Source organism: Megalobrama amblycephala, linkage group LG22 (assembly GCF_018812025.1).
Source record: "Megalobrama amblycephala isolate DHTTF-2021 linkage group LG22, ASM1881202v1, whole genome shotgun sequence".
NCBI classification, from domain to species: Eukaryota; Metazoa; Chordata; class Actinopteri; order Cypriniformes; family Xenocyprididae; genus Megalobrama; species Megalobrama amblycephala.
The window spans coordinates 10,954,740-10,981,665 of record NC_063065.1 but is presented as its reverse complement, the minus strand read 5'-3'; the positions used below and the strand labels follow the sequence as shown (position 1 = coordinate 10,981,665).

General features: G+C 35.8%; 2 protein-coding genes across 6 annotated transcripts in view; one reads left to right on the top strand and one right to left on the bottom strand.

Annotated features, from left to right (window-relative positions):
* Positions 1-8,511: 8,511 nt before the first annotated feature.
* On the bottom strand, positions 8,512-16,396 carry LOC125257757 (protein shisa-2). Its single transcript, XM_048174413.1, has 2 exons — positions 15,071-16,396; positions 8,512-9,784 (listed from the first exon to the last, which is right to left on the bottom strand). The coding sequence occupies exons 1-2, from the start codon at positions 15,372-15,374 to the stop codon at positions 9,204-9,206; spliced, it is 885 nt and encodes a 294-aa protein (XP_048030370.1). The 5' UTR covers positions 15,375-16,396; the 3' UTR covers positions 8,512-9,203.
* Positions 16,397-17,692: 1,296 nt separating this feature from the next.
* The window catches only part of spice1 (spindle and centriole associated protein 1), a 9,936-nt gene continuing 702 nt past the window's right edge, over positions 17,693-26,926 (top strand). For 2 of the 5 annotated variants that reach the window (XM_048174412.1, XM_048174411.1), the window contains exons 1-16: positions 17,704-17,862; positions 18,152-18,269; positions 18,368-18,415; positions 18,500-18,646; positions 19,396-19,498; positions 19,590-19,708; positions 20,263-20,345; positions 20,429-20,532; positions 20,641-20,760; positions 21,368-21,636; positions 21,722-21,853; positions 21,940-22,063; positions 22,230-22,343; positions 26,034-26,371; positions 26,543-26,726; positions 26,829-26,910. In XM_048174412.1, the coding sequence (XP_048030369.1) occupies positions 18,177-18,269; positions 18,368-18,415; positions 18,500-18,646; positions 19,396-19,498; positions 19,590-19,708; positions 20,263-20,345; positions 20,429-20,532; positions 20,641-20,760; positions 21,368-21,636; positions 21,722-21,853; positions 21,940-22,063; positions 22,230-22,343; positions 26,034-26,371; positions 26,543-26,726; positions 26,829-26,910 (2,060 nt within the window). In that variant the 5' untranslated portion in view covers positions 17,704-17,862; positions 18,152-18,176. Of the gene's footprint in view, positions 17,863-18,151; positions 18,270-18,367; positions 18,416-18,499; positions 18,647-19,395; positions 19,499-19,589; positions 19,709-20,262; positions 20,346-20,428; positions 20,533-20,640; positions 20,761-21,367; positions 21,637-21,721; positions 21,854-21,939; positions 22,064-22,229; positions 22,344-26,033; positions 26,372-26,542; positions 26,727-26,828 lie in introns of all 5 variants that reach the window. The other 3 variants (XM_048174410.1, XM_048174408.1, XM_048174409.1) reach the window with 2 other exon arrangements.

Genomic DNA, 26,926 nt, shown 5'->3' with positions numbered 1-26,926 from the left:
GGCTTGTTTTTGTCCTGTTTTGTCATCCTCTAGTATGAATAAGTCATTCTTATAGGGATAGTTCAGGCAAAAACAGTAGAATTCTGTTTATTCTAGTTATTCTAGTAGGCTACTTCAGCTTATTTCAGTTAGTTGTCAAGTCATCATCTCTAATTTCCGTTCAAGTTTAATGTATTCATGTTATTTTAGCTTTATTTCAATTAACAAAATTGAGCTTAAATAAATGAATGTTAAATAAATGAACACATTGTTGCCAAGTCCACGGTTTTCCTGAGGAATTGGACTCCTTTAACACTGTTGCCGTGGGTTGTTTCCAGTATTTTACCAAGGGAACCCCGCCAAAAATGTGGATTTTACCCCCAGGAGCAAGATTTTTACTGTGGTACCCCCCTGAATGCGATTGGGCTAGTTTTCAGTAGCAATTGCGCGGATTTTGTTGTGAAAACCCGGCAACCCTGATGCTACCGCAACCTCGCATAATCCACCATATTTTTCAGGTAAGGGCGGGTGCGGCCATTTGTAATTTTAATATGTCTGACTTCCGGTGTCATTCGCTTCCAGTTATTTTTAGCTGTACAACAGCTCGTAATGCTGTTCGCTATTTCTTGCCATGTTATTTTAAAGGGTTAGTTGACCCAAAAATGAAAATAATGTAATTTATTACTTACCCTCATGTCGTTCTGCACCCGTACGGCCTTCGTTCATCTTCGGAACACAAATTAAGATATTTTTTATGAAATCCGATGGCTCAGTGAGGCCTGCATTGTCAGCAATGGTACTTCCTCTCTCAAGATCTATAAGTACTAAAGACATATTTAAATAAGTTCATGTGAGTACTGTGGTTCAACCCTAATATTATAAAGTGACGAGAATATTTTTGTGCGGCAAAAAAACAAAATAACAACTTTTTAACAATATCTAGTGATGGCCTATTTCAAAACACTGCTTCAGAGCTTTACAAATCGAATCAGTGGTTCGGAGCGCCAAAGTCACGTGATTTCAGCAGTTTGACGCGCGATCCGAATTCGACAAAAGATTCGAAGCAGTGTTTTGAAAATGGCCATCACTAGATATTGTTAAAAAGCATAGACAGTAAAAGAAATGGACACAGCGACCCCATTGGAACTCAATTGAGACAAGTGAAGCCCATTTTTAGCGATTTTTAGCACTTCCGTTTCTGACGAGCAGACTCAAACTAAGCTTGATGACGTCAGCAACCTGTCTGACAGATGTAAATCTTCTAGTAGCTGTGTGTGCAAACTGCCATCGTTAATCTTGCAGAGACGGTGAGCTTCAGCGGGGAGTTCTTTGGCGTGAGTGAGCAGGAGTAAGTATTCTGATTAATTATTTTGTATAGTAGGCTATTTTAAAATGTAACGCCAGTACGCCATATTAAGTTAATGCATACTATTGCCTGCGAGCTTCTCCTCCTGTCTGTACGGTAATTTATCTAATGTGCGACAGAGAGTCGAGTGGTTATGACGCAATCGTTAGCCTATTTTTACAAAAACTGTTTCTACGCGGCCATAATGTAACATAGAAGGTAATGGAGCCCTTTATACATTGTCGTGTATCTTTAGAAATAAATAATGGACAAATGGAGTCTTTAAACGCCTCAGATGTAAAGTTATTCACTGTCAAAGTGACGCCAAAATGAATGGGAGTCAATGGGATGCTAACGCAAGTGAAGTTCTGCTACAAGATGGCGGCACGCGGCCGACTTCAACTTCCGGTCGACTTCCTTGGGCACTGTTAAAAAGTCGTTATTTTGTTTTTTGGTGCACAAAAAATATTCTCGTTGCTTTATAATATTAGGATTGAACTACTGTACTCACATGAACTGATTTAAAAATGTTTTTAGTACATTTATGGATCTTGAGAGAGAAAGTAGGCTGGCAATGCAGGCCTCACTGAGCCATCGGATTTCATCAAAAAAAACAAAAATAATTGTGTTCCGAAGATGAATGAAGGTCTTACGGGTGTAGAACGACATGAGAGTAAGTAATAAATTACATTATTTTCATTTTTGGGTGAATTAACCCTTTACTGTATTGTCTTAATTATAAAAACGCTGGTTTGTAGCGCAAACAGTTTTACAGTTTAATGCACCTTGATATTCTTCTCTAGCGGAAGTCTCGAACATTCACAGAAAACACTTTACTTCCGCATAGAAAAATAAAGTGGATATCTGACGCAAAGAAAGTTTCCGGACTAGACATTTTTCAGAATGACAGTGGTGACTAAATAATTACATAATTTAACTTACGAATTTACTACATTCTTCAGGTTTTTGAGGGATTACCAAACGCAATGAATAGCAGCATACGTGAGAAAGTGTCAAAAGGCTCCCGTGGCTCAGGAAGAGAGCTCGTTTTAAAATTACAGAGCTAAAATATGAGTTTAGAGTGATTTGATTCACTTATATGCTGGCTTAAAAGGTGAAAGCCAACATTCACTAGCGGGCTTATAGTAGAGTTTGATTTGTGCTTGCTCCGGCCGGGTTTGTTTGAAGTGCGCTTCAGAGCTGAGTCAGAGTTACATGTTAGGAAATGAGCTGAGGTGGAGTGTTATCTTAAGATTAAAGACAGGAAAGAAAGGAGAGGACTAACACATTTTACAACATGTGTAGATCTTAACGTTACCTTATTTAAACCCTGAATCATTAAATTTGCCAAAGAACATAATGAGTGCTTTTAGTGTGTATGTGAAAGAAAATATATGTGAAGGTTGAACTACTCAGACAGGCTCAAATAGATATATGTTTTGAGTTAATTATGGGAGTGACGACTAGATATTATTGAGAATAATACAAGTTCATTTAGGCTAAGTCTTAATGAAACTGTAAGGGTGTGTGTGACCCTGTAACCTCAATCAGTTCCATGATCCCTCATTGCTAGTAAGACCACACCCATGTCTCTGAATAAGAGCCAGCTCTGTCCAGCTCCACTGCCTCCAATATGTTGAATCCATTCCTGTTCCACCTCAGCAAGAACCACATGGATCCATTTCAACTCCGTCCAAGGACTCCCCGAACGCTAGTCTTACCCTAAAGTTTCCATATAAAATGCCAAGAACACAACAGCAATTATTGTGTTTTTTTTTTTTTTTTGTATATCATAGTTGAAAGTTGCAGTCATTGTCTGAGTGGAAAGTTTTACTATAGTGAGTGTGCAGTTAAATGTGTTTAAAAACACCTGTGCATTCTAACAACATAAACGAGCTATTTGTGTTTTAGCACTTTCAAGTAATATTTCCTGTTTAATGTAATCAAATATTACTGACTAAACACAACTGTCCTGTGGCCTTGTGTATAAAACTTTTGCATGTACAAAATTAAAATAATAAAGGCACAAATTATGTTTTCATATCCGTGAGGTCATGATGTGCAGTGATAGGGTAAGTTCTGATTCAACTGTCATAATTTATTAAATGTTGCAGATATTTGTATCTAATAAAAATGTCTTAAAAGGGTTAGTTCACCCAAAAATGAAAATAATGTAATTTATTACTCACCCTCATGCCGTTCCACACCCATAAGACCTTCGTTACTCTTTGGAACACAAATTAAGATATTTTTGTTGAAATCCGATGGCTCAGTGAGGCCTGCATCGACAGCAATGACATTTCCTCTCTCAAGATCCATTAATGTACTAAAAACATATTTAAATCAGTCCATGTGAGTACAGTGGTTCAATATTAATATTATAAAGCGACGAGAATATTTTTGGTGCACCAAAAAAAAAGACAAAATAATGACTTAGTGATGGCCGATTTTACAACACTGCTTCATGAAGCTTCGGAGCTTTATGAATCAGCGTGTCAAATCAGCTGTTCGGAGCGCCAAAGTCACGTGATTTCAGCAGTTTGGCGGTTTGACATGCGCTCCGAACCGCTGATTCATAACGCTCCGAAGCTTCATGAAGCAGTGTTTTGAAATCGGCCATCACTTTATAAGTCGTTATTTTGTTTTTTTTGGTGCACCAAAAATATTCTCGTCACTTTATAATATTAATATTGAACCACTGATCTCACATGAACTGATCTAAATATGTTTTTAGTACATTAACGGATCTTGAGAGAGGAAATGTTATTGTTGGCTATGCAGGCCTCACGGAGCCATCGGATTTCAACAAAAATATCTTAATTTGTGTTCCAATGAACGAAGGACTTACGGGTGTGGAACAGCATGAGGGTGAGTAATAAATGACATTATTTTCATTTTTGGGTGAACTAACCCTTTTATCACACATTATCACACATAGTTTTGTTCAAGGTGTTTAAAACAAGTGTTTTAATAATGGTGGTTGTATATTATAAAATATCACATCATAAATACAATATTTGTAATTTGTGTTTCCACTCTAGTAAGTAGATGATTTCCATCATTGTAGAACATGTAACATAAAGCCTGTTAACATTTCTCTGTTAACAGCCTATAAATGTCTTTCTGAACTGGCAGCACTTCATCTTTCAACAACTTGAAGAATCTGACCATTTTTGTTCATATTAATTGTATGTTGACAGCCGCCGTGACTTACCAATTTTTTTTTTTGGAAGGAAATTAATCAGCATATTAGAATGATTTCTTAAGGATCGTGTGACACTGAAGACTGGAGTAATGATGCTGAAAATTCAGCTTTGCCATCACAAGAATAATTTATATTTTAAAACATATTGTACATTTTAAATTGTAATAATAGTTCACAATTAGTTTTTTATGTATTTTTGATCAAATTAATGCAGCCTTGGTGACTTCTTTCAACAATATTAAAAAATAAAATCCTAGCGACCCCAAACTTTTGAACAGTAGTGTATATGAATATAATTTGTAGCTGTTCATGCTAATTGAGCATGGGTTCCAGTATCTATATCTATCCCAAGCATTTAAAGGAAATATGAACATGTGCATAGGGTTTTTTTTTACCAAATGTCTTTCTGTATATGCAAACACTTAGCATGGAAACTATGCGAAGATTTATGCATGCAAGCCCTGGTCTCAGTTTCATCATGAGTGTTGAGAGTGATGAAAGTCTGAGAACTTAAAGTCCATGTGTAACAAGAGCACTCTGGTTTAATTTAGCCATGGCAGTGGTGCAAACAGGCCCTGCATGTCTTCATTTGAGACGCCACATATACCGCTGACAGCAGCACTCAGCATCTCTAACAAACAACCCAGTGACACTTCACAGTCTCTAAAAATATTTATTATTATTAATATATTTTATATGTAAAAGACACATTGCATCCTGCTCTCAGAGAGAGAGAGGCACATTCAACCTCAAATACTCATTCAGTTTTACAAACACACATGTATCGTACACAAAAATAGATCTGATGTGCATTTAACGTTGCCCACAGATACAGTCGAAAAAAAGACAAGGGTACAGGGAGAAACCATCCTATGGCAAAATTTAAATGGATAGTTTAGGTAATTTACTCACTATCATTCCAAACCTGTATGAATTTCTTTCATCTGAGGAACACAAAATATTTTCTAAAGAAAATCTGTTTTCACAAACTTTCATCAGTTCATTATAAGGGTGTTGCAGTACACAAAAATGAAGGTTCAGTAAGTACCTCGGTATTGAAGGTTCGGTACGGATTCGGTACAGCAAGGGAGGAGTAAACTAAACATATAATTACTTTTTTTCTTTTATCAAACAGTGATTTACTGAACAAATTGTGTCTGTCTTTAAATAAATTCAATTATAATTAAAATTTTTCTTAAGGATTAAAAAAAATCTCTGTCTGCTAATGCTGTAAACCATATATAGGGAGCACTTTCTTGCATGTTACTATAATATTAAAGGTAACAATTAACAACAGAGCCCAAAAAATGCCACTGAATGGCATTTCTGAGGTAAATGCTACGTGACAACACAAGCTGTTTCATTGATGTCTTTCTGCGGTTGAAATTGAGCGATTACACAAGATACGTTTCAGTAAGTTGTACTGTATCTTTCAACATACCTTCAGATGTTCATTCAAGTTTTTTTCTGAAAATAGTATTAAAGAGGAAGAGATGAGTGACAGTGATCTGTCATGCCATATTAAAGTGCAACAAAATGGCATTTATTGTTTGAATTTCATGATAAAATGGACAGAATTTGAGGGAGGAGACTTTTTTTCTTATCGAAAGTAAGAAAAACAGAGCTTATTTGGATTATTGGTGGTTAAAGGTGCCATGGAACGTGTTTTCAAAAGATGTAATATAAGTCTAAGGTGTCCCCTGAATGTGTCTGTGAAGTTTCAGCTCAAAATACCCCATAGATTTTTTTTTATTCATTTTTTTTAACTGCCTATTTTGGGGCATCATTAAATATGCACCGATTCAGGCTGCAGCCCCTTTAAATTCTCACGCTCCCCGCCCACGGAGCTCGCGCTTGCCTTAAACAAAGTTCACACGGCTAATATAACCCTCAAAATGGATCTTTACAAAGTGTTTGTCATGCAGCATGTCTAATCGCATAAGTATAGTATTTATTTGGATGTTTACATTTGATTCTGAATGAGTTTGAGGCTGTGCTCCGTGGCTAAAGCTAACATTAAACACTGTTGGAGAGATTTATAAAGAATGAAGTTGTGTTTATGAATTATACAGACTGCAAGTGTTTAAAAATGAAAATAACGACAGTCTTGTCTCCGTGAATATAGTAATAAACGATGGTAACTTTAACCGCATTTAACAGTACATTAGCAACATGCTAACGAAACATTTAGAAAGACAATTCACAAATATCACTAAAAATATCATGTAATCATGGATCATGTCAGTTATTATCGCTCCATCTGCCATTGTTGTTCTTGCTTGCTTACCTAGTCTGAGGATTCAGCTGTGCACAGATCCAGACGTTAATACTGGCTGCCCTTGTGTAATGCCTTGAACATGGGCTGGCATATGCAAATATTGGGGGCGTACATATTAATGATCCCGACCGTTACGTAACAGTCGTGTTATGTTGAGATTCGCCTGTTCTTCGGAGGTCTTTTAAACAAATGAGATTTATATAAGAAGGAGGAAACAATGGTGTTTGAGACTCACTGTATGTCATTTCCAAGTACTGAACTCTTGTTATTCAACTATGCCAAGGTAAATTCAATTTTTAATTCTAGGGCACCTTTAATAGTATTTAAAAATGGTTAATACTATACAACTCTGTATTCGTCATTACACTTGTACCGAACTGAAAGATGTGTACCAAAATTTTTCGGTACGAGTATGTGTACCATTACACCCCTAGACTTTATTAGTTATTTTGGTATTATTTTTATACTATTTAAAGTATTTATTAATAATTAGCTAGGGGTGTAACAATATATCGCAATACAAAAATACAACTATCGTACCGTGGGTAGTGACAGTATGTGTTGTGTATAGTTCACCCAAAATGAAAATTACTGTGTGAGGAAAAATTCAAGTTTACAGAGTTTTAGTGTCAGTACTACATTAAACTACTATATATAATCTTCAATATAATTGAAGATTTCAATATAATGAATAATAATGTAATGGGGGAATATTTGTGGGTCCTGATAATGCCAAATGTCTTATGTTACCAGTAAAAAGTGCCCTATATTATTTTAAATATATCTAGTCAGTGACAGAGTGCAAACATATTCATCTAAAATAAATCCGTTTCAGTGTTAGAATCATGAATATTTTTATTCTGGTGTCACCATTGTCCTGTGCATTGGGTTACCAGCACCAAGTCCAAACCTATTAATTTCCAATCCCAATGTAATATCAAATTAGGCATTTGAATCAACAGTACGTTTTTTGTTATTCTTTTACCATATGTCTTGAAGTATCGCAATAATATCGTATCGTGAGTTCAGTATCATGATATGTAACGGATCATGACATGAGTGTATTGTTAAACTCCTAGAATTAGCTCTTATTTTGTAATTTTCGGTTTTCACGTTTAGGTTTTAGCAATTTATTTTTCAATTATTTTTATTTCAATTTTAGTTTTAGTAACTTTAGTACTTGTTTTCAGTCTTTCACTTAATATTTTATTTCAGATTTATTTAAATTAATAAAAACATTTTTAATAGTTTTATTTTTAGTCAACAATAACAACACTGACAGTATGGACAAAAAGACAAACAAAAACAGACATTTTCATCATATCTTCTTTTGTCATAATCATACAGGTTTGGAATGACATTTTTTTGTGAACTATTATTTTAACTTTTAGCTCAAAGCCAAATAAATCAAGACTAGTGATTTTAAATCGGGCAGCATTTCATTTCTTTGTGATTTTTTCTGTCAGTTTGAGATCTAATGCTGGAGTTTCAAGTTCAGAGGGGTGACTGCCTTCTGCTGAAGGAGTCTGGGACTTTTCTTTCCTCGCTAAACTGCTGCCATTGAGTGTGCTGAAAGACACCCACTTCAAATGAAATGCCCTGGAACCCTTTTGGTACTCCTTGAGTATACCTTATGCTAAAAGAAGGGAAGAAAAGTGGCACACATACACAGTCCTTTCACAAGGCAGAGACTCAGTGAAGGGGAACAGTTGGCAGACAGTTTTTACTGCGTAACTGACATTCGCACATCGCTTTCCCAAACACAGGCCTATATTTTTGTATATTTTCTATTCTGTTCCTTGGCAATGCGAAAATGACTTTGGTTCTGCAGAATGTGAGTGTGTATATGTGAAAATGTAAGTGAGTGTGTCTGTGTGCATGTGTTGCAGTGGGTGGAGCGTCACAGTCTGTGTCCTGTGTTCACTTCATTAGATTTTAAGCATCCAATAGGGAGCCAGGACTGTTTTTCACATTACAGCACCTGTGATTTCCATTATACACAACATATAGTGCACTACACACACATATTCACATACTGCATCTCATAAACCAACACACCTATACAGTCACGTACAGAGCGCACATGCACGGTTATACAACACAAATATACATCGCATATGTACACACACGCTTCATTTACAACGGCACCGCTAGTAACTTTTCAAGGCACGTTACACACACATCCAGTCATTTTTTAAGCTCTGTGTCCTTTATATCACAGAAAACAACATTGTGTTTTATAAAGCACCAGTTTGAGAGTCTCATTTGTGTTGTTGTACAACGACGCAAGTGTGTTTTCGTGCGAATGAACAGGCATTTTGTGCTCTGTACTGATTCACTGTGTTCTTCTTGTGACTTCAATTCAAACTTACTTCCTAAGATGGTCCCATTTGCACTCACATGGTAATTGGAGGGTATTTCTGATCGCCGGTCACACTGGCCACACTAGCCACGCTGGTCGGCGGAGGGAACGGAGACTGCAATGGTCGATATCCCGCTTGAGTGGGGTCTAGGAAGGCTGGAGCCGGAGAAACAGGGTGGGCGAAACCGATGTACTGAGGATGCAGGAACTGGCCTTGGTGAGGAAGAATCTGAGTGGCCTGCTGGCAGTTTAGCACTGAGAAGTTGGTGGGCATGTTCACGTACACGCTGGCGTCTGGCGGCAGGCAGCACGAGGCCTGGGCGCGTAGCATGGGGGCGGGTGCAGGACGGGGAGCGGCGGGAGGAGCCGAAGAGCTGGAGGAGGTGGCCGTGCTCGATTGACGGGAGGACGAGCCTCGCGACGTACCTGTGCTGGCCATCATGGGAATCGTCTCGAGGACACGGGCGCTGCTGGACCCTCCTCCTGAGCCACCACTTGACGTAGGCTCCTGTTTGGGACGTAGACAGCGGCAACAGCACACGGCGACAACGGAGCCCACCAGCACGAATGCCACGAAGACCGAGCCAACGATCAGGAAGGGCACGTAGATGGGTACTGCAGAGAAGAAGTAGGAAAATCATGACAAACTCATCTGAGAAGGAAAATATATATATATATATATTACCTAATATTACCTAAAAAAAAAAAAAATATATATATATATATATATAAATATAAAATATATATATATTACCTAAAAAACTTTGTTTTTTAGGTAACATGTAACATTTGTAATTTTATTTTATTTTAAATAAATTTTAAATAAAATAAAATTACAAATTAGATGACAAACTAGATTTTTGCATTTTCTGGGAAAATGTGAGTGGTGAAACAAAAAAAACTCTGTTTGGAATGAATATTGGATGGAGTCAAATATGTTGATTGTAGTTTCAACATGTTACCTAAAAAACAAAGTTTCCCAGTTGATTCAACAGCTGGATATTATATGTTAATCAATAACCCATTTGTTGAATATGTCGCCAATCTTTATTTACACAGTCATATAATCTCATCAGTAAACTCACCAATTTTTTTGATGAAATCCGAGAGCTTTCTGACCCCCCCCAACCCTATGAACAGCAATGTCATTGCACCTTTCAAGGCCCAGAAAGGATAGCATCGTTAAAATAGTCCATGTGACTACATGGTTCAACCTTAAAGTTATGAAGCGACAAGAATACTTTTTGTGCGCAAAAATACAAACAAAAGTAATGGCTTTATTCAACAATATCAAATTCTTTGTAAACAGAGCAGCGCTTCTGGATTCTCATTATTGGCCGAAGATCACGTGATCACCATGATGCATGCGTGTGATGCTGACGCAGGAGCTGGCCAATAATGAGCCAATGTTCTGACGAAAAACCTGGAAGTGCTGCACTGAGTTTACAATGTGAACAGCGTTGGAGAAGAAGAAAAGAAATTGTTGTATAAAGTCATTATTGTTATTTTTATTTTTTTAGGCACAAAGTATTCTTGTCAATTCATAATATTACGGTCGAACCACTGTAGTCACAGGGACTTTTTTTTAACGATGTCTTTACTACCTTTCTGGGCCTTGAAAGCGGTTATGACATTGCTGTCCATGGAGGGGTCAGAGAGCTCTCAGATTTCATCAAAAATATCTTCATTTGTGTTCCGAAGGTGAACGAAGGTCTTACAGGTGTGGAATGACATGAGGGTGAGTAATTAATGACATAATTTTCATTTTTGGATGAATTAACCCTGTAAGTGTCAAGAAACTTAAGTACACTTCACAATAATGGTTCACTGTTCATTTCAAATGAGTGAAAGAGAGAACATGAGTGAAAAATGACTCGCGGTTCAATGAACTCAGTAACGGCTCTGAACGATTCACTGATTCAGACTGCTAAATAGAGAGTGGGGGCTGCCGCTTTGTTTGCGAATCAAACATCATGACTCGCACGTATTCGTCGTTGTGTAGGAAATAGACAGATATCAGATATAACCATGTATACTCGCACACAAAGTTTGTATAGATTTTAAACTATTGTTTTTATTTTTATCGCATTTGCGATCAGTCGCTTTCCGGAGTGACTAGCTGGATGTTTGTTGAACCAAGTCAAAAAAGAACCAAACCAAATATGGCTCGACTCCCTGCCTTAGTGTAAATCTGTGGGAATTTTTTTGCCCATTTTTATCATCCATCAATCAAAAATCAGAAAATAAGCAAGCTGCAAGATTTAAGGTATCTTTTTTTATGTGTGCTTGTAATTCAACCTTTATAATGTATTTAGGTCATCCAGCTGTATTAACTGCCACTGATACAAGAAAGTGTAATGTTATAGTATCAGGCCTCCCAAATGACAAAAATAGAGAAAAGTGCTGGATTGGAGGACTTTGGGGAGTTTTGTTTGTGCATAGGCCTTGAGCAATGTTTTTCCGTCTCTTTAGAAAACCCATATCCGTTTTAAATTCCACTACGCATCCAAAGTAATTGTACTTCCACCGCCATAAGGAAGACTAGGATATCAGTGTGATTGAGCTCCATGTAACATTTACACCTTTAAAAATAACAATAAGCAAGTTTGAAGCCTAAAGCATTGCTAAACCTTGTTAATGTGTCACAATATTCCATGCATGTGTATCTTTAAATCACAGAACAGAGCGCTCACATGTTTCCACCCCGCTCACAAATGGGTAACCTGCTGGCCCATGTGAGATGAAGGGATTTAGAGCGAGAAGCAGAAATGAAAGACGAGATGTTACACCAGTGACTTGTCCCCAGGGGTCCGGGGCCTCTCATTAACACTTATTAAGACAGTTTTGATCTGCTCTAATCTCCTGCAACCAGTGACCTCTCTGCCCTTGCTGCCTGACCGTGTGCATGCTTTTTTCGACAGGTAACTCTGCATTAAAAGTGACCTTTATAGCTTAATTAGACATCTGATCACCTGGGGGAAGCTTTCAGCATTCACTTTGTTGCATCTGCTCAGAATCTCTCACCCTCTGTAATTGAGTTGAATCAAATCATATATAATAGCCATGCAAACTGGCCTTTGATTTTATTATAGGAGCAAAACAGACTTCACTTAGAGAGTCATAACCTAAAAACACAGCCATTGTTTAATTTAAGCCAATTTATTACAACATTATTGAATCAAAGACATGATTGCTGTGCAAAAAAATGACAGGGGAGTCATTTTTACAAGAGCTCTTTTGTGCTTTACTTATTACTATAACAGTGGAATTTTTCAGTAAATGACCTGAATTTTGGCGAGCTTTGAGTTTGCGTGCATGTTTTGAAAATCACTGCTTTTTTGGCAGTTAAAACACCTTTTTTTTAAAACTCACTATTCACAGTTACACACAAATGTGTGTGGAAAAACAATAGAGAATCTGTTGCTACAGGTTATTTCCATAGATTTATTGTTCCTGAGTGACATTACACTTTTTCCTGTTATAATTCAAAGTGTGTTAGTGGTAACAAAAGGTGTCTAATGAGATGGATGGTGACACAGTAAAGCCAGGTCTTTTTGTTAAAATGTAAAATTGCTTTATTCTTTGTATCATTTAGATAAGCACATCGATTCAAACTAACATTAAATCAAATAGGGAAAGAAAAAACGATGTAGGCTTGTTGTAATCAAATCAAGAATGTTATTAGTGGATTCAGCCAATGTATCAGTGAAGTTCAATGCCAATACAGGACAACACCAAAGCCCCTCTCATGTTCTTAAAAGGTTTGGGCCCCCTTAACATGAATTCACACCTGTTGCATTATTGTCCAAATGGAGCCAAGTCTTCAAATGCCAGACAAGCTCTGTCAAACTGCATAGCAGACCACCATTTCCTTTAGCTTTTCAGATATGCATCATTAGAAGTGTCTAAAAAATAAAAGCGTCTATAGAAAGTGAGCTACTCTGAGAAATATTTACTGGACTAAAAAGTGTGACAACTAGCCCCGGTGTCCCCAATGAGTGTGGACTTCTTTTTAGCTCAGCTGAGGGGAAATTCATGGACTCCAGTTGAATTGAAAGTTTTTGAACTTGTACCAAGGCAGAGGAAATGATGCACTGACGAGGGTTATTTTATGAACGAGGCTGTCAGCACAGGGGATCCGGTCAAGTCTGAACTTGATCCTCGTGGGGAACCGGACGACTGGAGATCGCGCGCACCAAATTAACGACGGCGCGCGTGCGTTACTGTGCTAGGACAAACTTCAGCTATTTATAACTTCGAACAGTACAATTTACCATTTGTGAGTGAGTGGACGGTTAGGTGCCAGTTTCGATGCCAATTTAACTGCAGCTGTCAAAACCTGGATAGCAATGACATGTAACCCTTACATTTAGGGGCGAGAATCATTAGTAATTAAACGATTCTAGTTCCGATTCTTTATTTATCCAATTCCGGATAATGATTCTTTCAGCACTTTTGCATTAACAGTCTATTGCTAAAATATATAATTTCAGAATTCAACAAAATGATAAGAAACATTCATAAATGCAATCCAATATATGACATTCCATTAATATATTAAAAACGAATTAATTCATACAATGATTTATTTATATTAATTAGGCTATTATTTTTATAAAATACTTGTTGCAACATAACTCGTGTATCTTTAAAGGGATAGTTCACCCAAAAATGAAAATTCTGTCATTTATTACTCACCCTCATGTCGTTCTACACCAGTAAGACCTTCGTTAATCTTCGGAACACAAATTAAGATATTTTTGATGAAATCTGATGGCTCAGTGAGGCCTCTATTGAAAGCAAAGCCATTCAAACTCTCAAGGTCCATAAAGTTACTAAAAACATATTTGAAACAGTTCATGTGAGTTCAGTGGTTCAATCTTAACATTATATAGCGACAAGAATACTTTTTGTGCGCCAAAAAACAAACAAAATAACGACTTCAACAACATCTATATGGGCCAATTTCAAAACACTGCTTCATTAAGCTTCAAATCAGTGATTCGGATCTCTTATCAAACGGCTAAACTGCTGAAATCACGTGACTTTGGCGCTCCGATTCACTGATTTTGATTCATAAAGCTCAGAAGCAGTGTTTTGAAATCGGCCAATACAGATGTTGTTGAAAAGTATTTATTTTGTTTTGTTTTTTTGGCGCACAAAACTTATTCTTGTCGCTTTATAATATTAAGATAGAACCACTGAACTCACATGAACTGTTTCAAATATGTTTTAGTAACTTTATGGACCTTGAGAGTTTGAATGGCTTTGCTCTCAATAGAGGCCTCACTGAGCCATCGGATTTCATCAAAAATATCTTAATTTGTGTTCCGAAGATGAACGAAGGTCTTACGGGTGAGGAACAACACGAGGGTGAGTAATTAATGACATGATTTTCATTTTTTAGCAGAACTAACCCTTTAACTACACCCACACAGTAGGTTCATTTAGAGTCGGAAATGACAAAATTAACGACTCGAGTCCGATTAATTCAGTAACCGCTCCAACTGATTCAAAAGTGCTTCATTAAAACGGCCTGTTCATAAGAATCACTCGTTCGGGAATAATGGAGTCCGTATTAAACGTTGCCAACCCCAGCCCTGCTTTGATGTATTCTTGGAGATAAACAGCCAAACAACATTAACCTTAAGCGCTTTAACCTCGTTTGAACACGAAACTCAACCCAACTAACTTTCTCATATAATGGAGCTTTTACTCACAAAACGCCTGAGGGACCCAACGCAGATTTAAGTGGGCCGATATACGTTACACACTGCTGCTGCACTAAAAGTTATTGAATTAAAACTTAGCTGGAGTACAATTTGATTACACAGTAACTGCCTAATTTGTTTCAGACAGAGGAAGTTACTCTACCAGAAAACAATGCAGACGTCAGCTTACCTGCCCCAGAATTTTTGTCGTCCCTGTTCCCAGTGTTGGTGTCTTGTGTCTGCTTATCGTTATCACATGTGCCCTGGTCCAGCCGAGCTTCTGTGCTGGAGCAGCAGTACCTGAGCTCACATTTCCCGCAGCAGATGATGGCCTCGGCGCTGTCGAAGCGCTCCGGGCACTGAAACCCGTCTCTCCACGCGCCCTGAGAGTCATGCCAACCGTGACAATACTCTCCACTCGCCTTCACGTTAATGATGGTCAAAAGTGTCAATACCACCGTGACGGCCACCGGGAATCCCGTGCATCCCCGCATCCTATCACAAACCTGTGCAACGAAAATACTTCAGGTTTTGGTCTAGACCAGTTAAGTTAATGACTCGGCAAATGAAACTAATAAAAGGAGGAGACGCGGTGAAAAGGAGCCCAACTAACAACTTTGGAATTGTCATTGGGCAGAGAAATTCCGAGGATAATTCAATAGATCCAGCAGAATTGCTCCAGACAAGTATCCACTGTTTACCCCAGCCGTCACAAGACTTCCAGTAGCTTTGTTTCGGATTGAATGTAAATACGACACATATGAAAACGCAATAACCGATGGATTTTTGTGCATAAATTCAGAATATCCCATATTCCTGTGAGAAACAAACTTTGCATCAATCCCGGATCTTCATGTCGCCACTTCTCAAATGTCTTCCCCTGAGATACGGAGCAACCGACACTGACTTCACTTGTAATCCATACGCTCGATTCTTCAATGTGTTCTCACGAAATGTTTTTTTTTTTTTTTTTTTTACCTACCAGTCAAGGAAGTTTTTCCACATTAATCCATATCATGCGACTTCCAGTAAAGTTTTGGGAGGTCCAGCTCGTTAATATTTAAGAGAGCACTGCAACAACTGCTCGTAGTCAGCTGTCAATATCTCAAGCAGGACAGCAGTGCATAGTGAGGAATTGGCATTGAAAGACTGCGAGTGACCCACTGACAACTCTCCTTCATCCAGGGGGTAACTACTGCCTACCCGTCGAGCTGCGCATGCGCAGTGCCGTGCCTTAGAACTCTGACTTTTTGCTTCTGCGCCAGTTGCACAGTGCAAACAAGTGTCATTGTATGTTGGCGGGGGCCCCTGGGCGTTTCAGGAGCGGCTTCTGTGCGATGGGTGTTTAGCGGTGCCCGTGGGGATCTCCCTGAGCACAAAAGAGACGGAAACGCCGTATTGTAATGCATTTAGCTCGCCGGTGGCTCACATCCATTAGGGCCCGCAATTAGGACTAAAGAATCGCTTGTGTGAATAAAAGGCCACTGTCAACAACAGTACGGACAGAAAAATAACCATGTTTTAATTTATTATTATATTACCACAAATAATAAGTAATGTACAATGAACAACATTACATTTAAACTGACATAGGCTATAATTAAAATTAAAAAAAGGTAGTAATATAAAGGCCTCTACAGCAAACAGACAGGAAAAACAACCAAGTTTTATTTTATTAATAGCCTATATTTATTAATATATTAACACGAATAATACTGAGATAAATTATGTAGCCTACAAATATGTAGGCGAGTGTAGTGCAATCTTTAAATCTCTAAATAAAATGCAATCTTTAAATCTCTTAATAAAGTGCAATCTTTAAATCTCTAAATAAAGTGCAATCTTTAAATCTCTAAATAAAATGCAATCTTTAAATCTCTTAATAAAGTGCAATCTTTAAATCTCTAAATAAAGTGCAGTCTTTAAATCTCTAAATAATGTAGTACAGTCTTTAAATCTCTAAATAAAGTGCAATCTTTAAATCTCCAAATAATGTGCAATCTTTAAATCTCTAAATAATGTAGTACAGTCTTTAAATCTCTAAATAAAGTGCAATCTTTAAATCTCTAAATAATGTAGTACAGTCTTTAAATCTCTAAATAAAGTGCAATCTTTAAATCTCCAAATAATGTGCAATCTTTAAATCTCTAAATAATGTAGTACAGTCTTTAAATCTCTTAATAAAGTGCAATCTTTAAATCTCTAAATAAAGTGCAGTCTTTAAATCTCTAAATAATGTAGTAGTCTTTAAATCTCTAAATAAAGTGCAATCTTTAAATCTCCAAATAATGTGCAATCTTTAAATCTCTAAATAAAGTGCAATCTTTAAATCTCTAAATAATGTAGTACAATCTTTAAATCTATAAAAAATAAAGTGCAATCTTTAACTCTCTAAATACTGTAGTACAATCTTTAAATCTTTAAATAAAGAGAAATAAGGATGCCACTTTAATATTAATATCGTATTTAATAATAATATTGCATGCTCCTTACATTTATACAAAACACTATTTAAAGGGATAGTTCACCCAAAAAATGAAAATGATGACAGAATTTTCATTTTTGGCTGCATTTTGTTCTCAGTGTTATATAATATGTATTTTAGTTTAAACACAAGAAGACCTTTCCTTGTTCTTCGAGACAAATCTACAGTTACTCGAGTGGCGAGTTTGCAGAACTAAATAAAAGGCGACAGCGCACTCTGGTGGACAAATGTTACATTAGTAAAGTAATAAAAGATTAAAACGTATCAAAGACAACATTTAGCCTAACTATATTTAGCTTCTTATGATATTTACTTACCCATTTTTAGAAATACTCTAATCTTTGAAAAACAAAATTAAAGCGATGACTTTTATTTTGAACTCTGTTGTAGCGGTGCTTTTAAATTTGCCCTGATCAACGCTTCCTTAATCCTGTTACTACAGCACCAACGAAAACAAACGGTAAAATCTTTGTCCGCTCATCTTCTGTCAGTTTCAGGTAAAATAAGTATATATTTTGTCAGTATTAAGCCAACTTGTGTCTGTCATTATAGCACGATTAGCTAGCAGTTAGCAAGGATGTGTTTGAAATGTAGCATGTAACTTATGTGCCAAAAAATGAATAAATAAGCTTAATGATTCGTAAAGATACGTTTTTTGTTTTTAATAATTGCCATAACGCTCTCTGTTCTGCAAATACAGAAGACTATTTCTGTTGAAATGCAGACTTTATCATTAGGTAAACACGGCGTATGTTTTGTCCAGCAATGTGTTGTTTGTTTCCACAGGTGACACTGTGTCTGTTACTGTGAGATGTCTTTAGTGCGAATGAACCGTCCTCTATATGGTGCGGGTAAAAGACCAGTGCGAAACAAGAAGGTGTCTGCACCTAAGAAAGAATGGGTGGTGAGGACCCTTCATGTAACCAATTGTACGTTTAAATCCTTCTTTTTTTTTTTTGGGAAGTGGTGCCTTATAATTTCTCTCTTTTCCTTTTCTTTTAGAGCACAGTCAATGATCTTTCAGTGCATAAAGCCACGCCAGATGAACTGGTAAGTGTACTGTGAAAGTGTGTAAGTATATTCTTTTGCATTTATTAATAAAATATTTTTCTCCTGACATTGATTTCCTCTCAGGCCCGACGTCATGAGATGCACAGATCTCAGAATAAAGTTGTGGCACAGTGGGAATTGAGAGAAAAAGCTCTAACACGCAGACAGAGGAAAAACCAGGTCCCCAGCTCTCCAGGACTTGATAGAGCCCGACTCAACATCATCAGAGAGGTGCGTATGGATCACTGACAGATCACAGTAACTACAGCTGGGAAGAAATGTGATATTTTATAAATGCATTTTAACCCTATATAACCTACTGTATCATATTTGAAATGCAGATTTTAAGTTACTAACATGATGGAAACATGACTGGAAAACCTCATGTACAAAATCTATTACATGCCTTCTGTAGTCTTGGGTCATTTTATACTTTTTTATCAAGTAAAATGCCTTTTATTATAATCGTAAAAATGTCCTCCAAGTTGTTGTACATGTCTTTTTGATGGGAAGTCCTTAGTCATTTTTATAAACTAAACGTAAGAATAACTTGTATGTTGTTAGTAATACTTCAAGATGAAAACTTACTGAACTGAAGCTACTTCGGTTATTTGATTATCCATTTTTTTTTATCATTTAAAAAATATATATATATCCATATATCATTTTTTAGGATTTTTTTTTTTAAAACATTAGTATCAAATATGATACATCATGCTTTTGATGAATGTTTATTTGTACTCTCAATCAGCATTGCATTGCATTATATGTTTTGCCCCACAATAAATAGACAGAGCTTTGATCATAAATATCATAATTTAAGACATATTATCGGGAGATATAGAATAACAACTTGTATTTATATGCAGTTTATATAAGTAGTCTGCTATACAGTTATATAACTCTCTTGCTATATAAATCGATTTTCCACCCTTTCACAAATAAGATCACAGAAAGATTCTGAAAATCTTTTTGTTTAGGTGTTTTCAGAGCGGTGTCAGTTGCAGGATGTCATTGCACGATCAGACAGAGCTTTGGCTGTGGTGAAAGACCTGTTTGGTGATGCACCCCGTCGACGTACAGGTACTCGATTCCTGTGCAGTACAAACTGATGTGCTATTATCTGATTAAATAAGTATTATGTACATTACAAGCTCATACATTTTTCTTCTAGGCTTCCCCACAATTACCGTGGCACCTGACTGTGAGTATGACTCTGAGCTTCCTGTTCATCAAAGACCTGATCCTCCAACCCAGCTGTCATTACTCAGCCAGTCTATGATGGATCAGCAGGTACTGCCGCACGAGCACCGCTTACAGCTTTTACTCTGTAATAAAACTAGGGCTGTCACGATTAAATTAGAGTACTCGATTTACAAAAAATCCTCAATTTGCAATTTGCCCAAGTAGCGTATTCCATGGACAAGAATCCATGAACCGCATTATTAGACCGTTTTCAAAGGCTACACGATATATTAAAACCATTTAAAAAGCATAATATAGCATAGTGCATAAAATAGCATAGGTTGCTTATAATGTTCATCTTGGTGCGCAACGTGCGCCATAGCTTCAGTTTATAAATGATTTACATTACAAATCTGCTGATAACACAGAAGAATTCATCAATGTTTCTAAACATGTGAAATGTTGTTCATCACAATTTCAAACTAAAAGTTTAAACTCTTGTATTTGAAGTAATTTTAATGGTTATTGTTCACTTAGGACTTTTTTTATTACCACAAAAAATGATCAGATCATTTAATTAATTGTCAAAATAATCGTCCGATTACCAAAATAAATGTTAGTGACAGCCCTAAATAAAACCTAGAATAATAAATCTTTTCCAGGCCCTGAATGAGTTGGAGGAGTGTGAAGAGGATCATGATGAAGTCCAGGATTCCTCTGTGCACCTCAGCTCTATGATGCACAGGTGTGAAGGACTGTTCATTTCTTCTAATTCTGTTTTGATTGTCTTTAGCATGGCATTTTTTTTTATAAAATGCTTGTTTTCAGGAAGAGAAATCAGTGTAGGTCAAAGTCCTTCCCATGGAGTTCAGACCACCCGGAGCAAGATCTACCCCAGACACCATGTAATACTGGAGTCAGAGACCAGGCAGGTAATGAAGACACTACTTTCTCATTGCAGGTTAGATGTGATGTCAAGATGACTCTGATGACAACAACTTTGTTGTTTTATTTTAAACATCTATGCTCCTTATGCCCAGCCCTCAATGCCACAGTCGCTGTACAGCGTTTAAAAGCCAGACAGACTCATCCTGATGTGAACCAGTCTGCCTCACTAGTCAACCAGGTTCTGAACCCAGAGCCTGTTTCCTCTCAACCAGGTGGGACACTGTTATCTGACACTATTTTTTATATATGTGGAGATATTTTATATATATATATATATATATATATATATATATATATATATATATATATATATATATATATATATACACACATACACTACTGTTCAAACGTTTGGGGTATTTTTTTAAAAGACATGACCTAATAATAAAGACATCATTTTATTCAGAAAGGATGCATTAAATTGCTCAAAAGTGACAGTAAGGACATTTATGTTACAAAAGATTTAAAATATTTTTGAAAAAATGTTTGCACGATAATATTAAGCAGCACAACTGTTTTCAATATTGGTTGTAATAATGTTACTTGAGCATGAAATCAGTATATTATCAGAAAAATCAAAACAGTTTTGAATTTGAAATATTTCACAATATTAATGAAAGAAACTTAAAATACATTTAAAAATGTTCTTGATTTTGTTTATATATACACAAGTAATTACATATTAATTTTAACTTAAATTGTTTAATTTATATATATATATATATATATATATATATATATATATATAATATAATTCTACACTTAAACATTCCACATTGAATGCCAATAACTGCTTTTCATCCTTGTTTTTTTTTTCAGGCAAGAGAAGGTCAGTTCAAGCCAATAGGGGGCGCTCAGGACATACTTCTGCTCTGAATGGTTCAGGGTTGAGCTCTCTGGCAGGAAACCAGTCCAGTCTGGAGCTTCTTCAGAGTATGCTTGAGCAAGTGGAGACTGATCTGGACTCTCTAGACCACCAGAAGCCCATGAGCTCGGAAGCCAGACCACAGCAAGAGAGACAAGGCCTCACCGGCTTCTCTGTGGCTCTAGTAGCAACACTTGGACGTCTAGCCAGGCATATTAAAAAAGTGAGGCCACACACAAGTGATATACAAAGGTATTTTTGCAAATGTTCAGATGAGTCACTTCCTCATTGACATCACTTGCACACAGACAGAGGAGGAGGCTCTGAGAGAGACACAGGAGAGAAGGCGGCTAGAGGAGGAGGTGAAGGAGCAGAGGGCATTAATTGACGCCCTGACTGTGGAGTCGCTAACACTGAGGGAAGAGAGCGCCGCCCTGCAGGTGGAACTATTTGTCCTTAAGCAATATTATCCAGATATTATTTTTTTGCTCCATTTTTGATGGTGTGTGTTGTTGCTGTCATACAGGCGAGGCTGCAGCATCAGATATCTGAACTAGAGCAGCGTCTAGAGGCTGTAGTCCTGGTGGTGGGAAGACCAGATTCTGCAGAACCACACACAACAGTTCAAATCACAGATAACATAGCTCAAAGTAACTACCACATGCTGTAGATCAACCCATCATGCACTTATTAACTTGCATTGCTACTGTTTTAAAACATCTTACAATTGATAATTTGATCAGGATTGATTATCTTGAGTATGTATCTGAACCTGTAGCACCACAGTGATTAAGAGGAGTATGTTGTTTTCTATAGAAAGCAGCAATCTGGAGTCTGGCTGTACTGAAAAGGAACTACAGCAACAGGATTTTGTCTCAGCAGCTGTTCTGCTGTCTCCTCCTCGCCAAAGAGATGGTCTGCCTCCCGCTGGTCAGTCTGAAGTGCACAAAGATGTCAATTTACAACAAATAGTGTTGAGGACTTAAAACTAAGGCAAACATCACGATTGTTGTTCACACTTACAGTTCAAACTTAACATCCCCACAAAAGTCCCCTTAGACATAAAAAAAATGTCCCATACATATGAATTTGAGCATCGTGAAGTATCCACCTAGCAACCATTCTTCTAGCAACACCCTTAAAAAATACTCAAACTCCTTTGTGATAGTTTAGCAAATACCATCAAAAAATGATTTGGGCTGCCTAGCAACCACTAAGAACAGATTAGCAACATAATAGCAATGCTCTGGCAACCAGTAAATCACCCTATCATGGTGGTGGTGGGTTTGCAAAACAACTCACATTTTCTTCAGAAAACAAAATGACAGTCATGTTGTGCAAGTGTACTTTATGGAAACTTGTTTCCACCATGAAATAAAAAAAGGTAATTGTGACTTTTTATCTCAAAATTCTGACTTTTTTTTTCTTGCAATTCCCAGTTTAGATCTACAGAAGAGGATTAGGGCCAAGCAATAATAAAAAATTAAAACCATCTCGAGATTAAAGTTGTTAAATTTCGAGAAAAAAACTCGTTAAATTTCGAGAAAAAGTCAAAATAAAATGTTGAGAATAAACTCATTAAATTACGAGAAAAAAATCGTTAAATTTTGAGAAAAAGGTCGAGATAAAATGTTGAGAATAAACTCATTAAATTACGAGAAAAAACTTGTTAAATTACGAGAACAAATTCGTTAAATTATGAGAAAAATGTTGTTAAATTTCGAGAAAAAGGTTGAGATAAAATGTTGAGAATAAACTCATTAAATTACGAGAAAAAACCCGTTAAATTTCGAAAAAAAGGTGAAATAAAATGTTGAGAAAAAAACTCGTTAAATTATGAGAAAAAGGTTGAGATAAAATGTTGAGAATAAACTCATTAAATTACAAGAAAAAAACTCGTTAAATTTCAAGAAAAAAGTCGAGATAAAATGTTGAGAATAAACTCGTTAAATTACGAGAAAAAAACTCGTTAAATTACGAGAAAAAAGTCGTTAAATTACGAGAACAAATTCGTTAAATTATGAGAAAAATGTTGTTAAATTTCGAGAAAAATTGAGATAAAATGTTGAGAATAAACTCATTAAATTACAAGAAAAAAACTCGTTAAATTTCAAGAAAAAGTCAAAATAAAATGTTGAGAATAAACTCATTAAATTACGAGAAAAAAATCGTTAAATTTTGAGAAAAAGGTCGAGATAAAATGTTGAGAATAAACTCATTAAATTACGAGAAAAAACTTGTTAAATTACGAGAACAAATTCGTTAAATTATGAGAAAAATGTTGTTAAATTTCGAGAAAAAGGTTGAGATAAAATGTTGAGAATAAACTCATTAAATTACGAGAAAAAACTTGTTAAATTACGAGAACAAATTCGTTAAATTATGAGAAAAATGTTGTTAAATTTCGAGAAAAAGGTTGAGATAAAATGTTGAGAATAAACTCATTAAATTACGAGAAAAAACCCGTTAAATTTCGAAAAAAAGGTGAAATAAAATGTTGAGAAAAAAACTCGTTAAATTATGAGAAAAAGGTTGAGATAAAATGTTGAGAATAAACTCATTAAATTACAAGAAAAAAACTCGTTAAATTTCAAGAAAAAAGTCGAGATAAAATGTTGAGAATAAACTCGTTAAATTACGAGAAAAAAACTCGTTAAATTACGAGAAAAAAGTCGTTAAATTACGAGAACAAATTCGTTAAATTATGAGAAAAATGTTGTTAAATTTCGAGAAAAATTGAGATAAAATGTTGAGAATAAACTCATTAAATTACAAGAAAAAAACTCGTTAAATTTCAAGAAAAAGTCAAAATAAAATGTTGAGAATAAACTCATTAAATTACGAGAAAAAAATCGTTAAATTTTGAGAAAAAGGTCGAGATAAAATGTTGAGAATAAACTCATTAAATTACGAGAAAAAACTCGTTAAATTACGAGAACAAATTCGTTAAATTATGAGAAAAATGTTGTTAAATTTCGAGAAAAAGGTTGAGATAAAATGTTGAGAATAAACTCATTAAATTACGAGAAAAAACCCGTTAAATTTCGAAAAAAAGGTGAAATAAAATGTTGAGAAAAAAACTCGTTAAATTATGAGAAAAAGGTTGAGATAAAATGTTGAGAATAAACTCATTAAATTACAAGAAAAAAACTCATTAAATTTCAAGAAAAAAGTCGAGATAAAATGTTGAGAATAAACTCGTTAAATTACGAGAAAAAAACTCGTTAAATTACGAGAAAAAAGTCGTTAAATTACGAGAACAAATTCGTTAAATTATGAGAAAAATGTTAAATTTCGAGAAAAATTGAGATAAAATGTTGAGAATAAACTCATTAAATTACAAGAAAAAAACTCGTTAAATTTCAAGAAAAAGTCAAAATAAAATGTTGAGAATAAACTCATTAAATTACGAGAAAAAAATCGTTAAATTTTGAGAAAAAGGTCGAGATAAAATGTTGAGAATAAACTCATTAAATTACGAGAAAAAACTCGTTAAATTACGAGAACAAATTCGTTAAATTATGAGAAAAATGTTGTTAAATTTCGAGAAAAAGGTTGAGATAAAATGTTGAGAATAAACTCATTAAATTACGAGAAAAAACCCGTTAAATTTCGAAAAAAAGGTGAAATAAAATGTTGAGAAAAAAACTCGTTAAATTATGAGAAAAAGGTTGAGATAAAATGTTGAGAATAAACTCATTAAATTACAAGAAAAAAACTCGTTAAATTTCAAGAAAAAAGTCGAGATAAAATGTTGAGAATAAACTCGTTAAATTACGAGAAAAAAACTCGTTAAATTACGAGAAAAAAGTCGTTAAATTACGAGAACAAATTCGTTAAATTATGAGAAAAATGTTGTTAAATTTCGAGAAAAATTGAGATAAAATGTTGAGAATAAACTCATTAAATTACAAGAAAAAAACTCGTTAAATTTCAAGAAAAAAGTCGAGATAAAATGTTGAGAATAAACTCGTTAAATTACGAGAAAAAAACTCATTCAATTACGAGAAAAAAGTCGTTAAATTACGAGAACAAATTCGTTAAATTACGAGAACAAATTCGTTAAATTACAAGAATAAATTCATTAATTTAATGACTTATTCTCAACATTTTATCTCGACTTTTTTCTCGAAATTTAACGACATAATTTAACGAATTTGTTCTCGTAATTGAATGACTTTATTCTCAATATTTTATCTCAACTTTTTTCTTGAAATGTAACGAGTTTTTTCTCAATTTAACAACTTTAATCTCGAGATGGTTTTATTTTTTTATTATTGCTTGGCCCTAATCCTCTTCCGTATAGATCTCATAATTCTGACTTTTTTTTTCAGAATTGCAAGATATAAACTCACATCTGCAAGTTATAAAGTCAGAATTCTGAGATTTTTTTTATTTTTTATTTAGTGGTGGAAACAAGCTTACACAGTAATTTCTTTAACTTCAACAATTAAATTTTAATTATTGTTAAGCAGCAACTGAGTTTTAATGTTAAAAAAGTATGTTTTTTTTTTTGTTTTTTAGGAAGTCACTTATTTTTCTGTCTTTTGAAAGTTGGCTAAGTTTAAATGACTCATGAATGTGAGTATGACTCACCAGTATTTTGCTTACTTCTCCCAGTGTGTCATCCACATTCACAAGCACCCCCACTGCCCTACAGTGGCTCCTATTCGGCAACAGGAAGCCAGGGTTCACTGGAGGACTTCGACATCTCCATCTCTCCTTCCTCCTTTGCTAGCCTACCACGGCCCACTCCACTGCTGGACGATCTCTCACAGGACTCCATACTAGGGGAGATCGCCGAACTGACGCGTCAGAATGCAGCGATCCGGGCCCAGTTGGGGCAGCACCGTCCGTCTCCAACTGGAGCTTCAGTATCGAGGGAACAGAGCGCAGACCGGCTGTCCTCAACAAATTCTGTTGTTAGACAGGTGTCGCCCTCTACAGAGCCACAGCAGGTTAGTTGCATAGTGTGGAATTGGTATAAGGTAGTCTGTTTTTCTTATTATATATCAACTTTATTTTTATATAATTATATAACATAGTTACACTGAGGTGAAAACAGGCTTCTATAGTACACAGTGAGTTTGGATGTGGTAGCTTCTTACATTTACATCTTTTTTGTTCAGTCTGTTTGTGTAGAGAGAGCCTCAACAATGGAGATAGAACAAAAACTGCAGGAGTTGAACCGTCAAAGTGCCGAAGCAAGAGCTAAACTACTAGAGCTCATTGAACAACAGAAGCAGAGCACCTCTCTCAGAGTTTCCCCTGCCATTTCTCCAGTACCTCCTCACTCCAGCAACACTCGTACAGGTGTGTGTGTGTGTGTGTGTGTGTGTGTGTGTCTGTCTGTCTTTAAATAATGCTTACATCCTCTCTCAACCTTCAAAATGAGATATATATGATGTTTTACAGTTATTAGGGGATTTACTTCAGAGCAGCTTTTAACACATCCTGAGAGAAACCATTCACCACAACCCAGTGCAAGCAGTCGAAGGGGAGTTGTGAAAAGC

Coding starts and splice junctions, on each gene's coding strand:
- LOC125257757 (XM_048174413.1), bottom strand. CDS start 15,374: ATGCGGGGATGCACGGGATTCCCGGTGGCCGTCACGGTGGTATTGACA. Junction 9,785..15,070: donor CGACAAAAATTCTGGGGCAG/GTAAGCTGACGT, acceptor TCTTCTCTGCAG/TACCCATCTACGTGCCCTTC.